Here is an 18890-nt window from a genome sequence, read left to right on the forward strand (position 1 = left end):
GCATGATCATTATGAATATGAATATCCTTTTTATCTCATAGTTTATTACATATCACTTTATGCTAGCCATGCTAAAAAAATGTTTACCCAGTCACCAAAGGAGAGAGAATTTTGTTTTTTTCTTTGGCTGGACATTTATGCATATTAATGTTTGTACTGCAGCATAGGCTACTTGTACCCATAATAATTCCTCACAACCGGCAAGTATCATAATAATCCAAAGTTAACATCCATAGATCAAAGTTGAGATGAGGTGTGTGTGTGTGTTTTAAATAACATGATGACGCACCCATTTCATTGGAGGCTACATGGTGCCCCCTAGTGGCAAACATGCCAATAACCTCACTTTACCTTTTTTTTTACCCTAACGCAGATTAGATTAATTTTTGCTTTGAAATCTTATGCCTTATTTGGTTAGAAGATAGTTAACACACACTCAGACAACTAATTTGCAAACGACATATCTGAAAAGATGTGTATGACTTATTTAGCTATGAGCCAATGAGTCCAAATAGGTGGTTTAGTGGCAGACTGGGGTAAGATAACCCAGAGGAAGTTGTAAATCTGATAATAGAACAGCCCAGGGGGCTTCAATTGCTGAACTAAACAAAGCCAAAGGGCTATTCTATTAGGAGGTTTACCACTTCCTCTTGGTTAACTTACCCAGATCTGCCACGTAACCACCTACTTGGAATACACCTCTGGCAAGACATACATAAGATGAGTTTTTTTTTTATTTGCCAGCTGTTACAGAACTAGCTCTTCAGAGACACCGTGAAGGGGATTTAAATATCTTTATTGTCAGGTGTATATACATGAGTGTGGGGTGTGCACTACGTTACCCGTTCCAGTAACCAAGTGGCAGGGACCGAGCATCCATGCCAAAACCATTCAAGACCATAAATATTAATAGTGAGGCACTTTTCATGTACAGTTTGTTTCATTGTTGTGAATGTCTGCTTTTGTGTATGCGATTATTTAATACTGAGGAAAAAAACACACGCTGCATATGCACTGTCTCCTGATATCAGGACGAAGAGAATGTGTGTGTGTGTGTGTGTGTCTGATTCAAGATGAAAGCTTCTCCAAAAGAAACAGTCCTTGCAGCAGTCCTCACATAAGTCCTCTTCTTCCCCCGAGAATCAGGGAAGATGGTTTGTATGACTCCGGGTCACACGGTTATTACAGTACACTGTAGTTTGCAACTGAACAGTTTGCAGTTGTCTTTGTTTTGTTTGAGAATTAAAAAAGATTAAGGTAAAACACTTGTACACAGAGCTCATAGAGAGGGGGATAACATGGAGGGAAGAGGGACACCCTGATCCTTTGCTTTTCCCTGTATACAAGTACAACAGCAAAAAAGAGAGCGCAAGCTGTACAAACCCTATACACTGTGAATATACATCATTCAGTATCTCCACTCCATCTTTGCCCAGGTTCTCCTGTACTTCCAAACATCAATACTTCTGAAATTGTCTTTTGCTGTGGTTCGCTGTTGTAGTCTTTTTGTTTGTTAGTATATTTTTCTGTGTGTATGTGTATACATCGTTTTTCTTGTTTTTTTTGTTTTTTTTGCGTAATGGTAATCACTTTGTGCTTGATGTTGAAGTTGTTCTGAGGCACTTGTAGAGCACAGTAAGGAGCTTTGGGGGAGGAAGAGGGGGGGGCTGCTGGGTAGGTGGGATTGGGGGGGGGGGTCTCAACAGAAGCTCCGTGGTCATCAGGTGGACAGGGCAAGGAGATGGACGCCACATCACACATTCAGGATCTCAAACTCCTCCTCCGACTCAAACAGCTGGTCTGTGGACTCAATGAACTCTGTAGATTGAAGCATAGTGAGATATGCAGGTTCAGAGGCTTTATCGCTTTGGTGTTGACACACAGGGATGTTTTTTCAAAAATGGGTTTTAAACTATTCCTTGAAAATTCACAAAATTCCTTGAATACCACCAAGAAGAGAAGAATATTTCATACAGAAAGTGTCCATGTTTTAGGAAAGGCACAACTTTGTCTCTCTTCAGATTTAAGTGAGGCTATTGCAACGCAACAATTGGTCTCTCACATGTTTTTATGACCAGGCAGAGTTTTGAACAAAAACATTTTACAGTGTGTGTTTGTGTGTCTGAGTACCTGCTCCCGTGGTCTGAACTTCTGGTTTGGTGGGTGGGACAAACGGTGGCCAGTGAGAGGGGTGTTTGTCCACCAGCTCAAACATCCGCAGATTCCTCTTCTTCAGAATTTCCTACAAAGTCAAGAGCAGAAGGACTTCTGAGTCTGAAACAACTAATTTAAGATTAGATTATGTTTGCCATAATCTAAATATTTACAATACTGAATTGTCTACAATGAATAAAAAAAGTCAAAGTATTCATTAAGGACACATACCTGTTGGATAAGGTTACACCAGCTGTCAAAGTCCTCTTCACTCTTACAGAAAAATCCCTTGAAAAAACAAAACATTTAAGCCCATAATTAACCATCACTACATGACACACATGTAGTGCAGCTTGTTCACCTTGGTGTACAATAACATGTATAGTAAATGTGTGATCTCAAAGCATTTTTATTAGTGTATTTATTTTCAAGTATACTCACCAATGCCACAGATGGATCCAAGCTGGTGATCTTCATGTGAGGGGTTCTCTGACAGTGGTAACTCTGGTCGTCCACTATAGTGCCTGATTCCGAGTCAACAGCTGGTTGTGTGTTATGGGGATCTAAATAAATGAGTTCATCTCCTAGAAACAAACAAACAAACAAACAAAAAAAGGAGAGGATTCAGCCACACATTTTCATTTTAGCTGCAAAAGATTTCCCTAAAAGAGTTAACGCCACACTGAATAAGTCTTTTTTATTTATACATACAGTATACACTCCCTTAAAGTCTATTCCATAAGCTAAGCATAATCAACAATACCCCACACAAATTACTGTTGTGATTGTAGAGGTGTATAGTACAAAACATGGAACTCACCTATGTATCCAATGAAGTAATACGCCAGGTTGGGCTTCCCCCCCAGTACACCACATGACTGCGGCATTTTGAAACACTCCTATAGATCGAAATGAACAATGATTATTCAAAGCTACAATTTTAATATAACAGAGAAGATAATGGAACCACGTCAAAACATGGCAGATGCTATTTATTCAGTTATTTGTTTCTTGCAGTTCTTTGTATTTTTAACAGGCAGGCTACACCAGGCATGTAACTGATGCGCACTGTTTGTAGAGTGTACTATTTGCTTCCACTATAACCAATGGAAGCAACTACACCAGACGTGAAAACGGGCCGTTTCATCTTTTAAAATCATTTTTAATCGCTAATGGAATGCTTCAGGTGCACACCCGCCTGACAGATTGGACAATTTTAAAGCAACCGTAAAGGAAAGTATAATCTATTGTATTCCTTAGTTATCAGAATCTGAAGCAGGAGTGTTGATACCACTCAGCTAGCCGACCACAGCACCTTGAGGGCTTGGATGTAGACGGGGTTGATGCTGTTGATGCCCATCCGTAGGGGGATGACCAGCAGCAGGGGCCTCCAGCGTGAGGATGGCTCCTGGGCGTTGGGTTGGGAGAAGGGCCAGGCCAAGGGTCTGGACGAGCAGCCATGCTCCGTCGACTCTCCTGAAGCACTCGGGCGACTCGGCCTGCTCTCACGGTCTGCCTGCTGACACTGCTTCTCTAGGGTGGGTGACAAGAGGGGAGTGAGGATGAATCAATAACCTGACTTACAGGTTAGTAAAGGAGAGAGAAGAGTAAGACACGGAATCCCTGATACGACATGTTCAAAGACAAGGTACTGCTGCGCAGATCACTTTCTCTATTTTCGAAATATCTGAAGGCACTAAGAACAGCGTAAGATAACATTTGGAACCATGTACATTTGAGAAACACACAGTATAATAACGACAGACTCACTTATGTCTTCTATCACCACAGTATTGTCCATCGCCACATATACAGCCAGAGAGTTCCACTCGTCAAACAAAGCAAGTTTCCTGTAAGCAACAGAAGGCAAACCCACTCACATTTGCATTTTGGTGCCAACTGAACTACAACGGTTACAATTACAATGTTGATGTGTTCTAACTTACAGTACAATTGTGTTGATATAAAAAAGTAGTGTGCGGGACAGGGAAAGTCTTACCTCAGCACTTGGGCCACAGTGTTTGGACCATACCACTCTCCAACAGATTTCCCTTCACCAACTCCCATCTGAGCTGTGGGTTCAAACACACATGATAAGGATTAGGAATATATAGCCGTGTGCACACATGTGTGGATATTCCATAATCTTTTGCTTCTTTTACTGTAACATCATCAAAAGAAAAGGCCTGAGAAATCCTGAATCCTGAATCAAGGCTTACAGTCATTAACCCTTAAAGGAGTACCGTCACACCGGTGTGACGGGAATGTTGAGAAATTAACATTCTAAAGAATATCTGGGTTCATTGAATTCAACATAGAATTTTAGAACCTTCAATTGTTGCGGAACTTAGAATGTTCAAAAACCTACACCTTTAAGGGTTTAACAATAATGCTATCCAGGCAACAGTTGGGATGTTTTTAACTTACCCATTTGGTGGATAGAGTAACAGCTATCTTTCTTATCTAAAAAACAGTGCAGGATTCGGTGGTACTCCGTGGGCCGCTCTCCCTCTGACACCCATCTCCATTCTGTAGTACAGGAAGAGAGGGACAACATCAGAACTCTGTGCTTCTGTAAGCAGCGCCGCATTAATTATAATGATTCAATTGATTTGAATGTTTTTCTCCCAATTTACACACAACACTGAGGAAATTGACATTTAAGCTAGATGATTTCTAAGGAATTAACTATTAAAATTCCAATTACATTGAGAATACAGTACGGTCAGATGGGGTTCTTCAAAGAAGTTACTGCTCAAAGAAAAACTATTTCCCCATGTTCTCAAATCTGTATTCACTGTAAGCATAGGTGTGGTGAGTGTAGGTAAGAATGATCTTGGCCCCCCTCACCTCTTCCCAGATGACTGCAGACCAGAGCCTGCCCCAGGATCATCTGTCCGCAGCGCAGCATACAGCCCCAGCCAGCATCTGAGCAGGGCCCTGTACCACCTAGAAATGTGTCATCATGTGGACATCTTTAACACTTCAACATACATATGAATATTTATATTCACCAATTGTATTTATTGCCTGCCGTATACGCCCCTTTGCCGGGCACTGCCTGGGTCATGCTGTAAGTTGCTTTCCAAACAGAAGACACCATTGCATTTACATTTATTCATTTAAAAGACACTTTCATCCAAAGTGTCTTACAAAATGAAGAAAAACATTCAGGCTACAAAGCAGAGGAGACCATAGGTAACAATATATATATATATATATATATATACCACTCGGCTAGCTGAATATATATATATATATATATACAGAGAAGACTTTAGGTAACCATAAATACTACTACCCAATGACTGTATAGTCATTGCTACTACCAGAGGATGAGAGTACTAGTCAAGTGTGTTGAAGGAGATAGTGGTAGAAGGAGAAGGAGGTGAAAGCAGCAGAAGGAGGGAAGAAGGGAAGTGAATGGTAAGTGCATATGGATATTCTGGATTCTCAGTGGCTGACGATGTGATACAGGGTTGCAGGATGGCAACAGAGTGGAATGAGTGGAAAAGGACTTTGCAATTTAAATAATGCTGTGCAGAAACTTGAGAAAGTAAGGTCACAAGCAAGGAGATGCATGGACACAATCACCACATACCTAGTCGCTCAAGCTTTAATGGTGAGGGAATACTATCTGGAGCTAGCTTGTTGGAATTGTTGAATGTTGTCAGAAACTGAAAGGGGCGAAACTGGCTTTCCTCCTAAATGCTCATGATTTCCCAAATGCAACAAACTCTGTACCAATTAATTTGCAGTCTGCTTTCATAAATAGTCTGACTGGTTTAAGGTGTTTTAACATGTCAGGTTGTCTCAAAAATTAAGGTGCTATATATCACTGGCCCTGCAAGACTAACCCATATCAACAACTTCAAGCAAATATTGCCCAGAAAGACTATGTATAGACTCACTGACATCACAGTCTCAGTACAAACTTCTTTAACTATAGAGTCCTGTATCAGAGCTGATTTGTGTGAGCAGAATCCATAAACAAAATGCAAAAACAAACACCAGTCACATGTGAGAGACTCACCTATAGGAGAAAATTTCTTTCTGTATGTAAACCACAGGCGTGAGCGCACATCTGAAAGCAGCTCAGATTTCTCTACAGAAAAAAACAAGACATACGAGATGTCAGCACTTAAACAAAAGACTTCAGTTATGACAACAAATAATACAAGATGATGCTTAACTATTTAATCACCCACTGAGATGGATTCTTTCTATCAGAGATTGGCAAATAGAACAAAAGCACTTGGTTTTGTCATGCCAACAACAGCCTTGGCAGCTGTAAAATTTCGATCTGTGTCTTGTGTGCTATTCCTTAATTATAATGATGTAGTAAGGCACTAGACAAATATTTACCTGAATATTTACACTTGGACCCAAATATAGGTCATATCTGGAAGAATTTTGTGTGTGTGTGTTTGTGTGTATGTAGCATTGCCCCAACTGTACCTGTTTTAATATTGTAACGTTCCCCTAGTATCCACACTGGTTCATCTGAGTCAGGCAGTTCTTCCAAATAGTCTGAAAACACGTTGATCTGGTTTTCATACTTGGCCAGAACTACAAGAGATGACAATGACAGAAGTATGTTGTGTTAGAAGAAGTGTCGTGGCACACTCAGAACTTCAGAAGTATGTTGTGAACAACATAAGTAACACCGGGAAAACGTGTAAGAATTCAAAAATAAATAAAAAACATCCAGCGCCAGGATATCCGCCTGATTTGAATTTAAGTTTTATGAGGTTAATGAACCGTCTCTACTGTACATGCACGCACTTTGATCAGAAACACACGAAAGCATCAAAGCGACGTAGACATAGTCAAGAAAAGTATTGTAGCTTGCTCAAGATATGTCTGCAGACATAGGGGCGAAGCGTGGGCTATCCCAATAGGTCCTATTTCTTTGAAATATAGGCTAAACACAAAAATCGGTGATCCACCAGCAATTTTCACAGAAGACAAATCATGACACGCAAAGCTGTCTGTTTCTTTATATTAACAACGATGGTTTCCTGGTCAAAGGCAAACCGTCTGAGCAGCTAGGTTGTGTAACATAAGACTTTTGCAATGACAACAGCATCGGGTTAAACAGTGTTACCGAAATATCTCTTCGCGTTGCTTCTTCTCTGTCCAGTAGGCTACATAAAGAAAGTAGCGATAGCGTGTATTCTGTAGCTGGCCAGTGTATAGGAGGGGTAACTGAACATCTGCCCAGTTTCACAGCGACACACAAAACTAATTCTGAACAACAGCCTTGCAGAAACAAATCACAACGTGTATTGATTGTTCGCTATTCATATTTTGAAACGTTCGTAGTTTGCAGTACCAATGCCGGGGCAATGATTAAAATATGATAGGCCAACCAGGGAACAATGAGAAAACTTGAGACTGTAACGAAATTCTCTACAGGAAAGACTCAAGGAGTAAGAAAAGGTAGCTGAACATCTGCATAGACATGGCATTCTAAGCATTACTAGTTGCTTTCAAGAACAGAGGAATTTAACATTGTGGTCGAATTAAGTCTTATTTTTCCTTTTAAAAAATCTTACCTGCCTCCATACTGGGCTGTCATCGGCGTTTAAAGTCAACGATACAAATACAACGCGCTACATTCTGGGTAATGTAGTCCAGTTGTTGCACAGAACATCACCAATGGCACCGGTAAACTACCATACCCATGAGAATGAGCGTCTTGATGAAGAAAACAATGCAGGGAATTTTGGTCGTCGTAGTCTTGTCAGAACCTGTGCGTACGTGAGAAGCTGGAAACTGTTAGCAAACGACGGGCCCAGGCGATTTTAATTTGTTTTACTTTTGGGAGAAGAACCAGGTAATGCATGTGAATCAATTGTGTTTTATTCATTTGTTCATCTGTGCTGTTTGCGTTTCTGCAGATTTGCGCATTTAATACATGTAACAACTGGCTTGTTAACAAAGCTAACGTTAGCCATTTTCTACTACTACTGAGTGAATTGATTGTTTGTTGTCATCAGCAGCGTCCGATCTCCGATGCTTCTCTGCTCTCTGTTTACTAGATGCTTTCCCTTAACGTTATCTGTTTACGGGAAGCTGCCATTTTCCATTAGGGTAATGGTGTAATGTTTGTGTCAGATGAATTAAATGTACCAAGTTAGCTAGACGACACAAGGCAGTTGTTATAACGGTGTTTACGTCATATTATATAACACAAAATAAGCCCTAGTTTCAATCAGGTTTTCACCACTGCCATTTGATTCACTGTAGGCTACTCAGAAGTTGCAGGAGGACCACCAGGCATGTCCTATGTTTTCATCAACGACTCGCCGCAGACAGTGCCATTACTGCAGGCCTGCATTGACGGCGACCTGAGTTACAGCAAACGCCTGTTAGAATGCGGCTTTGACCCCAACACCCGGGACTGCCGCGGGCGCACGGGCATGCACCTCGCGGCTGCCAGAGGGAACGTAGACATATGCCGCCTCCTGCACAAGTTTGGGGCAGACCTCTTGGCCACGGATGTTCAAGGCAACACTGCCTTACATATGTGTGGGCATGTCGACACCATCCAGTTTCTGGTGTCCAATGGACTGAAGATTGACATCTGGTGAGTTTGAGTTATTGTCAGGTAAACCTTTAAGCTGAGGTTCCCTACATTCATTGCCATGCAGACCCCAAGGGTTTTTTTTTGGATGCTGGATTTTCTTTAATGGCTATAAATACATGGTTCTCATTCCCAAAATGTCTATTTTCTTACATCTGCAGTAATCACAACGGAGCAACCCCTCTTGTTCTGGCAAAAAGGCGTGGTGTGAACAAGGATGCACTTCGTCTTTTGGAGGGACTTGAGGAGCAAGAGGTGAAGGGCTTCAACCGAAGCTCTCACTCCAGCCTGGAGAAGATGCAGTTGGCTGAGAACGAGAGGTTAGCCATGTTGGTAGTTTTTCTTATGGAACATGTATCCTCACTTCCATTTCAGTAACATATTGGCAAGCCATAAGAAGAGAAATCCTAAGAAAGTAGAAAAGTTTTTGCACACATGAAAATCCAAGCCCCACTCCAAAATCACACTCCAAAATCCAAGCCCCAAACACCCATGTAAACTGTGGGTCAGTATTGGAATTTAGTGTATTTAGTAATTTAGGGAAACTGGTGATTTTTCAAATAATATCTCTGTTTCTCGAGGTTACGGGGTACTGTCTGTACGAAATGTAATAATTCATAATTTAATAATTTAAAGTGTTCATTATGGTCTGGAACTGTCTGTCCCAGATGATCCAGAATGAGCTTGAGGCATTTGGAAGTGATTGGATAATAAGACCAAAATTACTCGCCATACAAAGTTAATGGCACTCCAAATCTGGCATGCAGTTTGTGAATAAAATAAAATTGTGAACCGAAAGGAGACGAGGCATCATTTAGCTCTATGCAGTCTCCAGAAGTTATAATGTTACGTGTTTTGTATTATTATTTCAAGTGTATAGTTGGTTACTGTGATATCCTAATACTTTTCTGTAATACTTACCTGTAGTATCACCCTACACCACAGGATGTACAGTTGACCTTCTGAAGTACTGGATTCCTGGTTGGGTGAATCTAGATCAGTGTTTCTCAAACATTTTCAGACCAAGTGCCACTTGACCGATAAAAAATAAATAAATAAAAAAAACTCACTAACTCCCAATATATCTAGAAAAGAAATACTGCATAGGCCAGGGGTCGGCAATTACGTTTGGACCCGGGCCAATTTTTTTTCAGACAATGGCATCGCGGGCCATAGCTTTTGTAATGGGGGGGGGGGGGGGGGGGGGGGGGGGGTTATAGACCTACTATTTAAATTATTAATTATTATATTATATTAAAATAAACATCATCTAACTTTTAAAATTCATTTAATTTAATTCCATTAAAAACGTTTATTTGCTTATGTGCGCTGTTTTTATGCCGCCTGCTGCATCTCCTGTCGTCTCTCATGAAACAGGCGACTTGCCTAGCAACTTGCCGTAACTAATGTGTAGGCTACAAATATTATTCTTTTGGATGACGTGTAAATGATTAGCTGAACATTGCTATATGCTAGTTATCGATGCAAAATGTCGTTGTCAAAAGCCTTGAAAAGAAAAATTGATTCAGAATGCAGGACCTACAAAGAAGAATGGAAGCAGAGGTATGTGTTGAGCCTGCCTGCATTTCTTAATGGCAAGCCTATTAATTTAACGAAACATAGGCTATTTTTGACCTTGCCCACTGGAAGAGGGAGACAGGACACTGTTGTTTTTTTTTTGCACAAGATTACGCGCACTCGCGTGCCAATACCGTTCCGACCTGTGCGTCATGGATAACTGCAAGGATGTTCCACCTGTTTTGTCACTTTAGTAGGACTATCATCTATACCTCAATAAATGTTTTGAAATTGATGGGATTGCTGTAGGCCTTTTTTTCTTTTTAAAAACATGGGGTTAAAAAAAAAATTCATTCAACAGCAAATTAACGTCATCTCGCGGGCCAGATAGAATCAATGGCGGGCCAAAATTGGCCCGCGGGCCACTATTTGCCGACCCCTGGCATAGGCAGTACTGCAAAACTGTTCTCGTTGAACTCTGTCAGGACTAAAACAGTTCAAACAATACTTTTGAATTTACATGGTTGGTTCAATATTGCAAACAACTTGTTTTTTCACTTATGTGACTTGCAACTTTGCATAGGCAGTTTAATAAACACTGATATAAAACCATATATTTGACCACATCTGCTTGTGGACCACTAGGGATAGCTTGCGCACCACCATTGGTCCATGCACCACACTTTGAGAAACACTGATCTAGATAGAAGACGTGATGACCCATTGCAAAGACCTGTGAAACCCAAGTCTTATAATTGAGGCAAATTGTTGGGTAAAAAGGTAGAAGTAGAAGAGGTGGGAATTGCCACAGAGGGTATTGTGATATCATATCATTGTGATTCTTTACATTTTATATGATACAGCAAGTGTTACCTGATTTTTCTGATGATATTTAAACTGTGGTTATAAATAATGTAGTTAATATTATTTGTCTTCTCACAGTATCTCTGGAAATGTCCGATTACTTTTTACCAAAGAGAAACAGAGTTTACAGTTATAGTAAGGACCCATTAGTAGCTCTACAGAATGACTAATTTTTCTTCTCTATTGCGTGTCTATTTCTGCGAATGAGAACCTAGTACTCACAAAATGTTATCCATGTGGCACAGCCAAAAAGGCCTGAAGCAACATTTGATGGACTCTATGATGAACAAAACAAGTCTTTCATAAGCTGTTGGATCAGCATCAAAATTGTCCCAATGTATTAAATTTAAGTGTTATAGTATACCCTATTAACTAAACATTGCATTTTTTTCCCCCAATAGTGCCATGGAAAGCCATTCCCTTCTCAACCCTCACCTACATGACAATGAAGGAGTTCTCTCCAGTTTTCGTACCACCTGGCAGGAATTTGTGGAAGACCTTGGATTCTGGAGGGTGCTGCTGCTGCTGTTAGTCATCGCCCTGTTGTCCCTCGGTATTGCATACTACGTCAGTGGAGTGCTACCCTTTGCATCCAACCAGTTAGAGCTGGTGCGTTAAACCACATGGAGACAATTTCATCTCAAAATGCATCTCCACTCACTGCACCCTTATCTCTGTCATGGTGATGCCATGCCATGGACTTATATCCTGGACCAACTGATACATCATGTAATAAATAAGAATTGCATACATGGATATATGAAGATGATCAAAAAGTAATTGACAACAAAATCTGTTTGTGTGGTATAACTAATTGCCAAGATGACTGTTAGGCCTATTGAGGAAAGAGGTGATGATACTCGGGCACACACTTCTCCTGTTGGCTTAATGCACGCACACCTACACACATTTTTACAGATCTTTTTGTGATCTGTTATAATTGTTTGTGAAAATCTACCAATTTAGCCTAGGCCTAGAAACATTTAGGTTAAAGAATTTGCATTTTTCTACATTTCATGCAAGAACTAAAGAAGCGAATACTGACATGCCGAGTGGTTACAGTTATCTTTTTTCCCTTGCTGTATGTTTCATAATTATGTCTTATTTGTACTTTGTCCATTGTCATGTCAATATTACTCAATAAAAGTGTTTGAATAACTTACTCTAAAATCGGCTTTTGTATTCATCCTACGTCACTGCATGCCTTGGGTAGAGACAAAATACAGCTGGCCAAACCCAGAGCACGGCTCTAGCCAAACCACAGTCTGGGCCAAACCAATTGGGAACGCAAGTGTTTATGGGACGGTGGCATTTCATCTGGCTAACCTTAGCTGTCTTGCTTGTTGACTTGGTAAATCGACTGGCAGAAGCAAATAATTACAACATTTGAAATGATTTGACTAAACGCGCAATCATGAATCTCAGGGGTTTCTTTCAAGATTTCAACCCCAGGTAAGGGTACATATTTAGTTCTCTCGCATTAGCTTATGTTAATGCTAGGTAGCAAACGTTAGGTTGGGAACTCTGTAGAAGGCTAGTTTTTAGCTCCAATTCAGTTAGCTTGCTAGGAACTATAATGCAGTAACTTAGCTTCTTGGTAGCTGCTACTGTGCTTGATAAGTTAGCAAACACTGTCTAAAGATAGCTACTCTCCTACTCCTCACAGCATGTGTGAAGTATTTAGCAGCTGCTAATTGTCACCACAGTCAAAAGATGGAAACATAAACCATGGACAGCTAGCTTGTTAGCGACAATCAATTCTCCTGCCTTGATTCGTTTATGTCAACATTAGCTTCTGCATTAGCTGGGTGGGTAGCTAGCATAGTCAGCTTAATTCGTCAGTCGATAACAGCTAGTAGCAACGATACATTGTTTCTGGAATAGCAATTATATTAACGCTAGACAAGCAACGTGCCGAAGTGAAAGGGGTAGGGTCACGTTTTATTTTTGTTATGTGTTTGGTTTGGTTGTTATCGTTAACTTTGGAAGATGGGCATCTGACGTTAGCATAGAACTGGAATGAATGCTAGTAACGTTACGTACGCTATATTACAGGCATTTAGGTTATCATCGTTAACCTAATGAAAGCTCCCAAATGTTCAGTTATCTAGAAAAAAAGGCATACGTTGTCGTTGTAGTTAAAACCTTGAAGGGTTGCGTTGTAGTACTGTTTTTCGGTGTCATTATTTTGCTCCAAGCATGCAAGTTATGGTTGGGCCCTGTAACGTTAACGTTGGTTGAAAGCTGGGGTGAATACTACATGTCATGGCATGACTTAGTAAGTTAGCTAGATAATGTTCATGTTTGACAAGTTATACATTTTTTTTAAATATATAAATTATTGCTGTTTGTCAAACTATTCAGGAACGATAAACTCGAATGAAGAACTATCATGATGGGAGATATCTGTAGTTGAACGGAGCTGGTCGAAGTGCTTGTGTGTCAGTGTGATGTAGCATGATTCTAATTCTATGAAAACTGTCTTCTCTTATCTTCTTAGCAAATTTCTTATCTATGCATGCCTGTTGCTGTTCTCGGTGCTGTTGTCACTGCGCCTCGACGGCATTATTGAATGGAGCTACTGGGCTGTCTTTGCACCAATCTGGCTATGGAAGCTCATGGTCATTATTGGTGCCTCAGTTGGCACTGGCGTCTGGGCCCACAACCCCCAGTACAGGTTTGTCTTTACGGGAAAGCATGGCCATTTATAGTTCATACAGTCTGCCCATGAGATTGCCACTTGTAAATAGAACTCTTGAAATAGCCAATGAAATTATAAAGAATGGGCTATACTTGGCTATTATATCATACCAAGTTGTTTGTGTTATTTTGGTCAACCTCAGTTCTGTAATATTCACTGGCTACCTGATAAGTCAACACAATTCTATATAGCCCTTCTATGCACTAGTCTAGGATTATTATTTGATACCATGAAATATCAGCATTTGTTTAAGAATACAAAGATACAATGTTGCATTGTGAACTAGAGTGTATCTCTCGCTGCTGTGCAGGGCTGAGGGGGAGACTTGTGTGGAGTTCAAGGCCATGCTGATTGCTGTGGGGATCCACTTGCTCCTGCTCACCTTTGAGGTGCTGGTGTGCGCCCGCGTGGAGAGGGGCACCCACTTCTGGCTGCTGGTCTTCATGCCGCTCTTCTTCGTCTCGCCTGTGTCCGTGGCGGCGTGCGTGTGGGGCTTTAGGCACGACCGCTCCCTGGAGGTCAGTGTCTGCTCCTGCCCCCTTTTAGTGCCAGTCTCTGGTGGCTTGTCACAGTGAAATTAGTCACAGTGATTTGTAAGGGCTCCCTCCAGTCTATTCTTCCTTCACTGACTCATTCGTTCATTTCTTTATTTGGTCACCAGCTGGAGATCCTTTGCTCTGTCAACATTCTCCAGTTCATTTTCATCGCCTTGAGGCTGGATAAGATAATCAGTTGGCCCTGGCTGGTAAGTCCTATTAAGTCAAATGTATAGATACATGAACCACTATTGTGAAAAAGTAATGTCTGAATAGACATGTACAGTATTCAGGAAGTATGACAACTCTTCAAACTAATTCATGAACTCTGCTGCCTTATGGACCAAGGATTATTTATAGCAGTTTGGTAACAATTGAAATTGATGTCTGACCAGTAAGGTTACAAGGATATAGAAATGTGCTTGCCGCAGTGTTTGAAGGATGGCACTTTGTGGTTTTCGGGAGTACCGCAACCAAACGCCCCTGTGTTTATGTATTCTTTCATATGATGTTTGAGCTGTTGCATCACCTGAGTCTCAGGCCTCTTGATTTATTTGATTGGTTAGTTCAGTGTTTTTCAACCACTGTGCCGGGGCACACTAGTGTGCCATGAGAGATCATCAGGTGTGCCGCAGAAAAATTACCCAAATGCCATAATAAGGCCATATCTGTGTATTATTTGAAATTTTAGGCTATGGTATGTTTAGTTTTTCTTCACACAGGATGTTAGTGTGCCGTGGGACATTTTAAGTTTCAAAAGTGTGCCGTGGCACAAAAAAGGTTGAAAAACACTGGGTTAGTTGACCAGAAGATTGTGGTGACATGATATGCTTGTTAAATCTGTATGCTCAATGTGGAGGTCTGGGCATTTTAAGATCAATTCACATCAGAAGTAAAAGTGTATGTCATGGACATGACCCTTTTCAAAACTGATTGAAAATAGTGAGTGAATAATATACACCTCATAGCCCTGTGCTATGGCTTTCATACAGTTGTTAGTGCAGCCCCGCTAATGAGCTGCTATTGATATAAAAATCAGATGTCCATGGATATTTTCTGGGATTGTAACCATCAGTGTTTCCCATACATTGACTTATTTGTGGCGGCCCACCACAATATCAACATTGACCACCACACAATGATTTTCCAGGTTGTATTAAATTGTGCTTAAATCTGGTTTGCATCATAACCATACTGTGCTAATTTGTTAAAAACTGTTTCATTCAAGTCAATTCTGCAAACCAACCACCACAAATGGAATTAAATTCTCTGGGAAACACTGTCCATGGTCATATAACTGGTTTGCGCGGTGTTGACTTTGCTCTGTCTCCCTCAGGTGGTCTGTGTTCCTCTCTGGATCCTTATGTCTTTTCTCTGCCTCGTGGTTCTCTACTACATTGTCTGGTCAGTGTTATTCCTCCGTTCCATGGATGTTATTGCTGAGCAACGGCGCACTCACATCACCATGGCGATCAGCTGGATGACCATTGTTGTGCCCCTTCTAACTTTTGAGGTGGGCACTCTTTCCAGGATCGGCATCGCTGTTTTTATGTGTGACAAATCAATACTAGCAAATGTTTATCTTAGATTTAATTTGTATATGTGACATAGTTAGTTTATTATGTTTCTTTCCTCCAGATTCTCTTGGTCCACAAGTTGGATGGTCACTACAACTCCAACTATGTTCCAGTGTTTGTGCCTCTGTGGGTATCCTTAGTGACCTTAATGGCAACCACCTTTGGCCAGAAAGGAGGCAACCACTGTAAGTATAAAGCCCTCTCAGCATATAGAGAAAAGACTGGCTCAGTAGAACTTGTCTTCAGAGATTTAAATGTCTGTCAGTAATCAATGTTAGGCATAATTTTTATAAAGCTGGAATATTCATAAACTGTATATTTTTTAACAGGGTGGTTTGGCATACGCAAGGACTTTTGTCAGTTCCTTTTGGAGCTGTTCCCCTTCCTCCGGGAGTATGGGAACATCTCCTACGACCTGCATCACGAAGATGAGGTGTCTGAGGACATGCCCTCTCATGAGGCACCCAAAATTGCCCCCATGTTCCGCAAGAAGACTGGCGTGGTCATCACGCAGAGTCCGGGGAAGTACTTTGTGCCACCACCCAAATTGTGCATCGACATGCCTGACTAAAGAAGCACACACACACATCCCCCTCCCCCCTTCCCAGCGTACTCGCTCCTCTCTGAGAGGGCGAAAGACACGCAGCTCTGCTCCACCTGTTTTGGGGCTCGCAGTGAACTGCATCCTAGTAGGTTTGCGAAGCCTGATCCTCCATAGAAGCAGACAATCCGAATAAACTGAGAGACACAGAGGCAGGCACCGGCTGAGAAACTGTGTGCTCCTGTGACAAATGCCCAGCCACACTCTGTCAAAGAAAGAGAAGGGGATGGCTTTTCCTTTTTTTTCCTCTTTATTTTTTATATATATTTGTTTGGTTTGTACAGAAATTGGGGGATCCGATATGGGAGGAAGCCCACTTTGGTTTTGACTCGTTCTTGAAGAGGACATCCCCAGCAACATTTTTGCATCTGTAAACACACACCCTGTTCATAGTTTGACTTGGAATATATATTATTCTACTGACCTAAACCTTGTATGACTATGCTACTGTTATGCACCTCCCTTGTTCTGTTTTTTTTCGTGTGTTCATTCGTTAAGAGATGAATAAGGAGATAAGTTGAATACCCAACAGTTAAACTTCATAATGGACAGGTATGTAGTTACTAGGTCTCAGTGTAGATGGATGTCAGGCTCATCCCAGTACCACCATCACCCCAGACCATTTACTGAACCACTGTGCTCATGTCAACAAAGGAAAGCATTTCGTCAGCCATGTAGCATCGTCAGTGTATCTGATGAATTTATATTGTGTACCTTGTTGCGGCGTTGCAAGAGCCTCTAATCATTTTGTGTTCAGTTGCCGTTTAATTTCATTTGGCTGAAGGACTTTTCAATTGAATGTGCGTGGCCTCTGAATTGGACAAGTTGAGCAAGTTTTTGAGTTGTGACTGCCCATAAGACAGAATGCCTTTTAATTCTTGTGAACTAGTCGGTAACATTTTCCAACGTGGCCAACCTTGCAGAAGACCAAATAGTAACTAACAAATGTATCACTACGAGTAGTTGCAGTGGGATCAGTTATTTTGTCCTTGATGCAAACAAAGAGTGACATCTCTTTTGGTGTATAGTTTTTATAGTTCACACTGGCAGAAACGCATAGCTCCCTTTGAACTAAAACTGACAACCTGAGAAATGAACTCTACAGAAACGAGTTGTGTGTGTGGTTCTGCCATAGAGCACTGCTGGAATTGAGCATTTTTAAGAGTGCAGGAGGCAATCTAGAGTAAGAGTGTACCCCCTGCATGTGTCTAAATGTGTCCTGTAGGTTCAGTAGAGATGCCTGACTTGACCAAGAAGGCCCTCCAACCTCTTTTTCTGGACCAGTTTGACTAAAGCATGGGAGTCATTTATATACCCCTCGATATATACTTTTCCCCCTTTGATCATTGAAGTTTTTTGTTTTGCTTTTGCATTCAAAGGTGTATGATTCTGTTTCCCTGCCAAAAATGCACTTATGAAGTGTTCCATATAGTGGTTTTGATGTTTATCAACAACCTGCTGCAGATGTGGTTGTAACTCCAGTATGATTACTGGCGTCATCAGCAACATGCAAACTATGGAATGCCACTCAGCCAAGCTCCATATATATATATATATATATATATATATATATATATATATATACACATGCAATTGTCACATTCCAAGTTGGCATTAAAAAACACAAACACATCCTGGTGCACATTTTTCTCCTTTTGTCTTTTCTCTTACTCTTTTGTTTTCACTCTGTAGTTCCTTCTCCTTTGTTTTCTTCTCCCTCCTCAATCATTTCCCTCCCCTTTCCTTTCCTTTCTATCTCCCTCTCTCATTCAGTAATGTACTTTTGAAGTGTTAAAACAGATCTGTTTTCCATTTGCTGTTGTCAATGTTTTGGTTTGTTTGACTCTCAGCTGGTCTGAGGGGGTGACATGACCTCTGTTTTTAATCTGCCCTGGACCAATGTTACTGCCCTCACGCTCTCCCAGTCGGCTCTTTCTGTCTCTCCGTATCCCTCATGCATACTCTAATTAAAAAGTCAAACACCATACATTCAAATATAACATTTTGTGTGTGATCAAATTATTTTATTTCTTTAAGTCTACTATTTTATAATATTTCGATTAAAATGTTATTTTTAAAAACATAACTCTCAGTAATCTCAAGTTATTCATCCAGGGTAAAATATATATATATTTTATGCCTATTGCATGATTTGACTTTCTACTGATTTTAGCCGTCCATTGGGAAAAGAGTGGGGTGAGTATAGATTTCACTACACACACAGCATTGTGAGTGAGTACCATGACAAAGTTCCACCACATCGTTTAGGTACAGGCTGTTACATTCAATACAGATGTGTACCGAATGTGCCAAAAGCAGTCTTTCACAGTAATCAACAGGTTTTTTGCTT

At 40.8% G+C, this 18890-nt stretch overlaps 3 protein-coding genes across 4 annotated transcripts; 2 read left to right on the top strand and 1 right to left on the bottom strand.

Annotated features, from left to right (window-relative positions):
* Nucleotides 1–775: 775 nt before the first annotated feature.
* Nucleotides 776–7820, bottom strand: atg4a (autophagy related 4A, cysteine peptidase). Of its 2 annotated transcripts, none has more exons than XM_076275122.1 (13): nt 7713–7820; nt 6613–6723; nt 6188–6259; nt 5005–5103; nt 4582–4683; nt 4154–4226; nt 3925–4004; nt 3470–3687; nt 2975–3053; nt 2596–2738; nt 2386–2442; nt 2131–2242; nt 776–1818 (listed from the first exon to the last, which is right to left on the bottom strand). In XM_076275122.1, exons 1-13 carry the CDS (start codon nt 7720–7722, stop codon nt 1754–1756), a joined length of 1221 nt encoding a protein of 406 aa, XP_076131237.1. In that variant the 5' UTR covers nt 7723–7820; the 3' UTR covers nt 776–1753. The 2 variants fall into 2 exon arrangements, with proteins under 2 accessions (XP_076131237.1, XP_076131238.1); XM_076275123.1 differs by lacking the exon at nt 7713–7820 and adding an exon at nt 7262–7279.
* A 62-nt stretch (nt 7821–7882) lies between these two features.
* Nucleotides 7883–12295, top strand: ankrd46a (ankyrin repeat domain 46a). Its single transcript, XM_076275124.1, has 4 exons — nt 7883–7993; nt 8407–8746; nt 8905–9063; nt 11527–12295. The coding sequence occupies exons 2-4, from the start codon at nt 8439–8441 to the stop codon at nt 11741–11743; spliced, it is 684 nt and encodes a 227-aa protein (XP_076131239.1). The 5' UTR covers nt 7883–7993; nt 8407–8438; the 3' UTR covers nt 11744–12295.
* A 105-nt stretch (nt 12296–12400) lies between these two features.
* Nucleotides 12401–18540, top strand: tmem185 (transmembrane protein 185). The gene is made up of 7 exons (XM_076274091.1): nt 12401–12577; nt 13626–13802; nt 14137–14344; nt 14488–14571; nt 15699–15875; nt 16001–16124; nt 16269–18540. Exons 1-7 carry the CDS (start codon nt 12540–12542, stop codon nt 16508–16510), a joined length of 1050 nt encoding a protein of 349 aa, XP_076130206.1. The 5' UTR covers nt 12401–12539; the 3' UTR covers nt 16511–18540.
* Nucleotides 18541–18890: the final 350 nt, after the last annotated feature.

Source organism: Alosa pseudoharengus, unplaced genomic scaffold (genome assembly GCF_046254945.1).
Source record: "Alosa pseudoharengus isolate Yale_2024_CS ecotype anadromous, Long Island Sound unplaced genomic scaffold, YU_APseudo_1.1 YU_APseudo_1.1_scf_8, whole genome shotgun sequence".
Classification (NCBI taxonomy): domain Eukaryota; kingdom Metazoa; phylum Chordata; class Actinopteri; order Clupeiformes; family Clupeidae; genus Alosa; species Alosa pseudoharengus.

Excerpts from the sequence above, each read along its gene's own strand:
- tmem185 (XM_076274091.1), top strand. The coding sequence starts at position 12,540 with ATGAATCTCAGGGGTTTCTTTCAAGATTTCAACCCCAG. Across the intron at positions 15,876-16,000 it reads TGCCCCTTCTAACTTTTGAG|ATTCTCTTGGTCCACAAGTT; the intron begins GTGGGCACTCTT and ends TCTTTCCTCCAG. Across the intron at positions 16,125-16,268 it reads CCAGAAAGGAGGCAACCACT|GGTGGTTTGGCATACGCAAG; the intron begins GTAAGTATAAAG and ends ATTTTTTAACAG.
- atg4a (XM_076275122.1), bottom strand. Across the intron at positions 4,227-4,581 it reads TTACTCTATCCACCAAATGG|CTCAGATGGGAGTTGGTGAA; the intron begins GTAAGTTAAAAA and ends TTGAACCCACAG. Across the intron at positions 2,739-2,974 it reads TTACTTCATTGGATACATAG|GAGATGAACTCATTTATTTA; the intron begins GTGAGTTCCATG and ends GTTTGTTTCTAG.
- ankrd46a (XM_076275124.1), top strand. The coding sequence starts at position 8,439 with ATGTCCTATGTTTTCATCAACGACTCGCCGCAGACAGTGCCATTACTG. Across the intron at positions 8,747-8,904 it reads GGACTGAAGATTGACATCTG|TAATCACAACGGAGCAACCC; the intron begins GTGAGTTTGAGT and ends TTACATCTGCAG. Across the intron at positions 9,064-11,526 it reads CAGTTGGCTGAGAACGAGAG|TGCCATGGAAAGCCATTCCC; the intron begins GTTAGCCATGTT and ends TTCCCCCAATAG.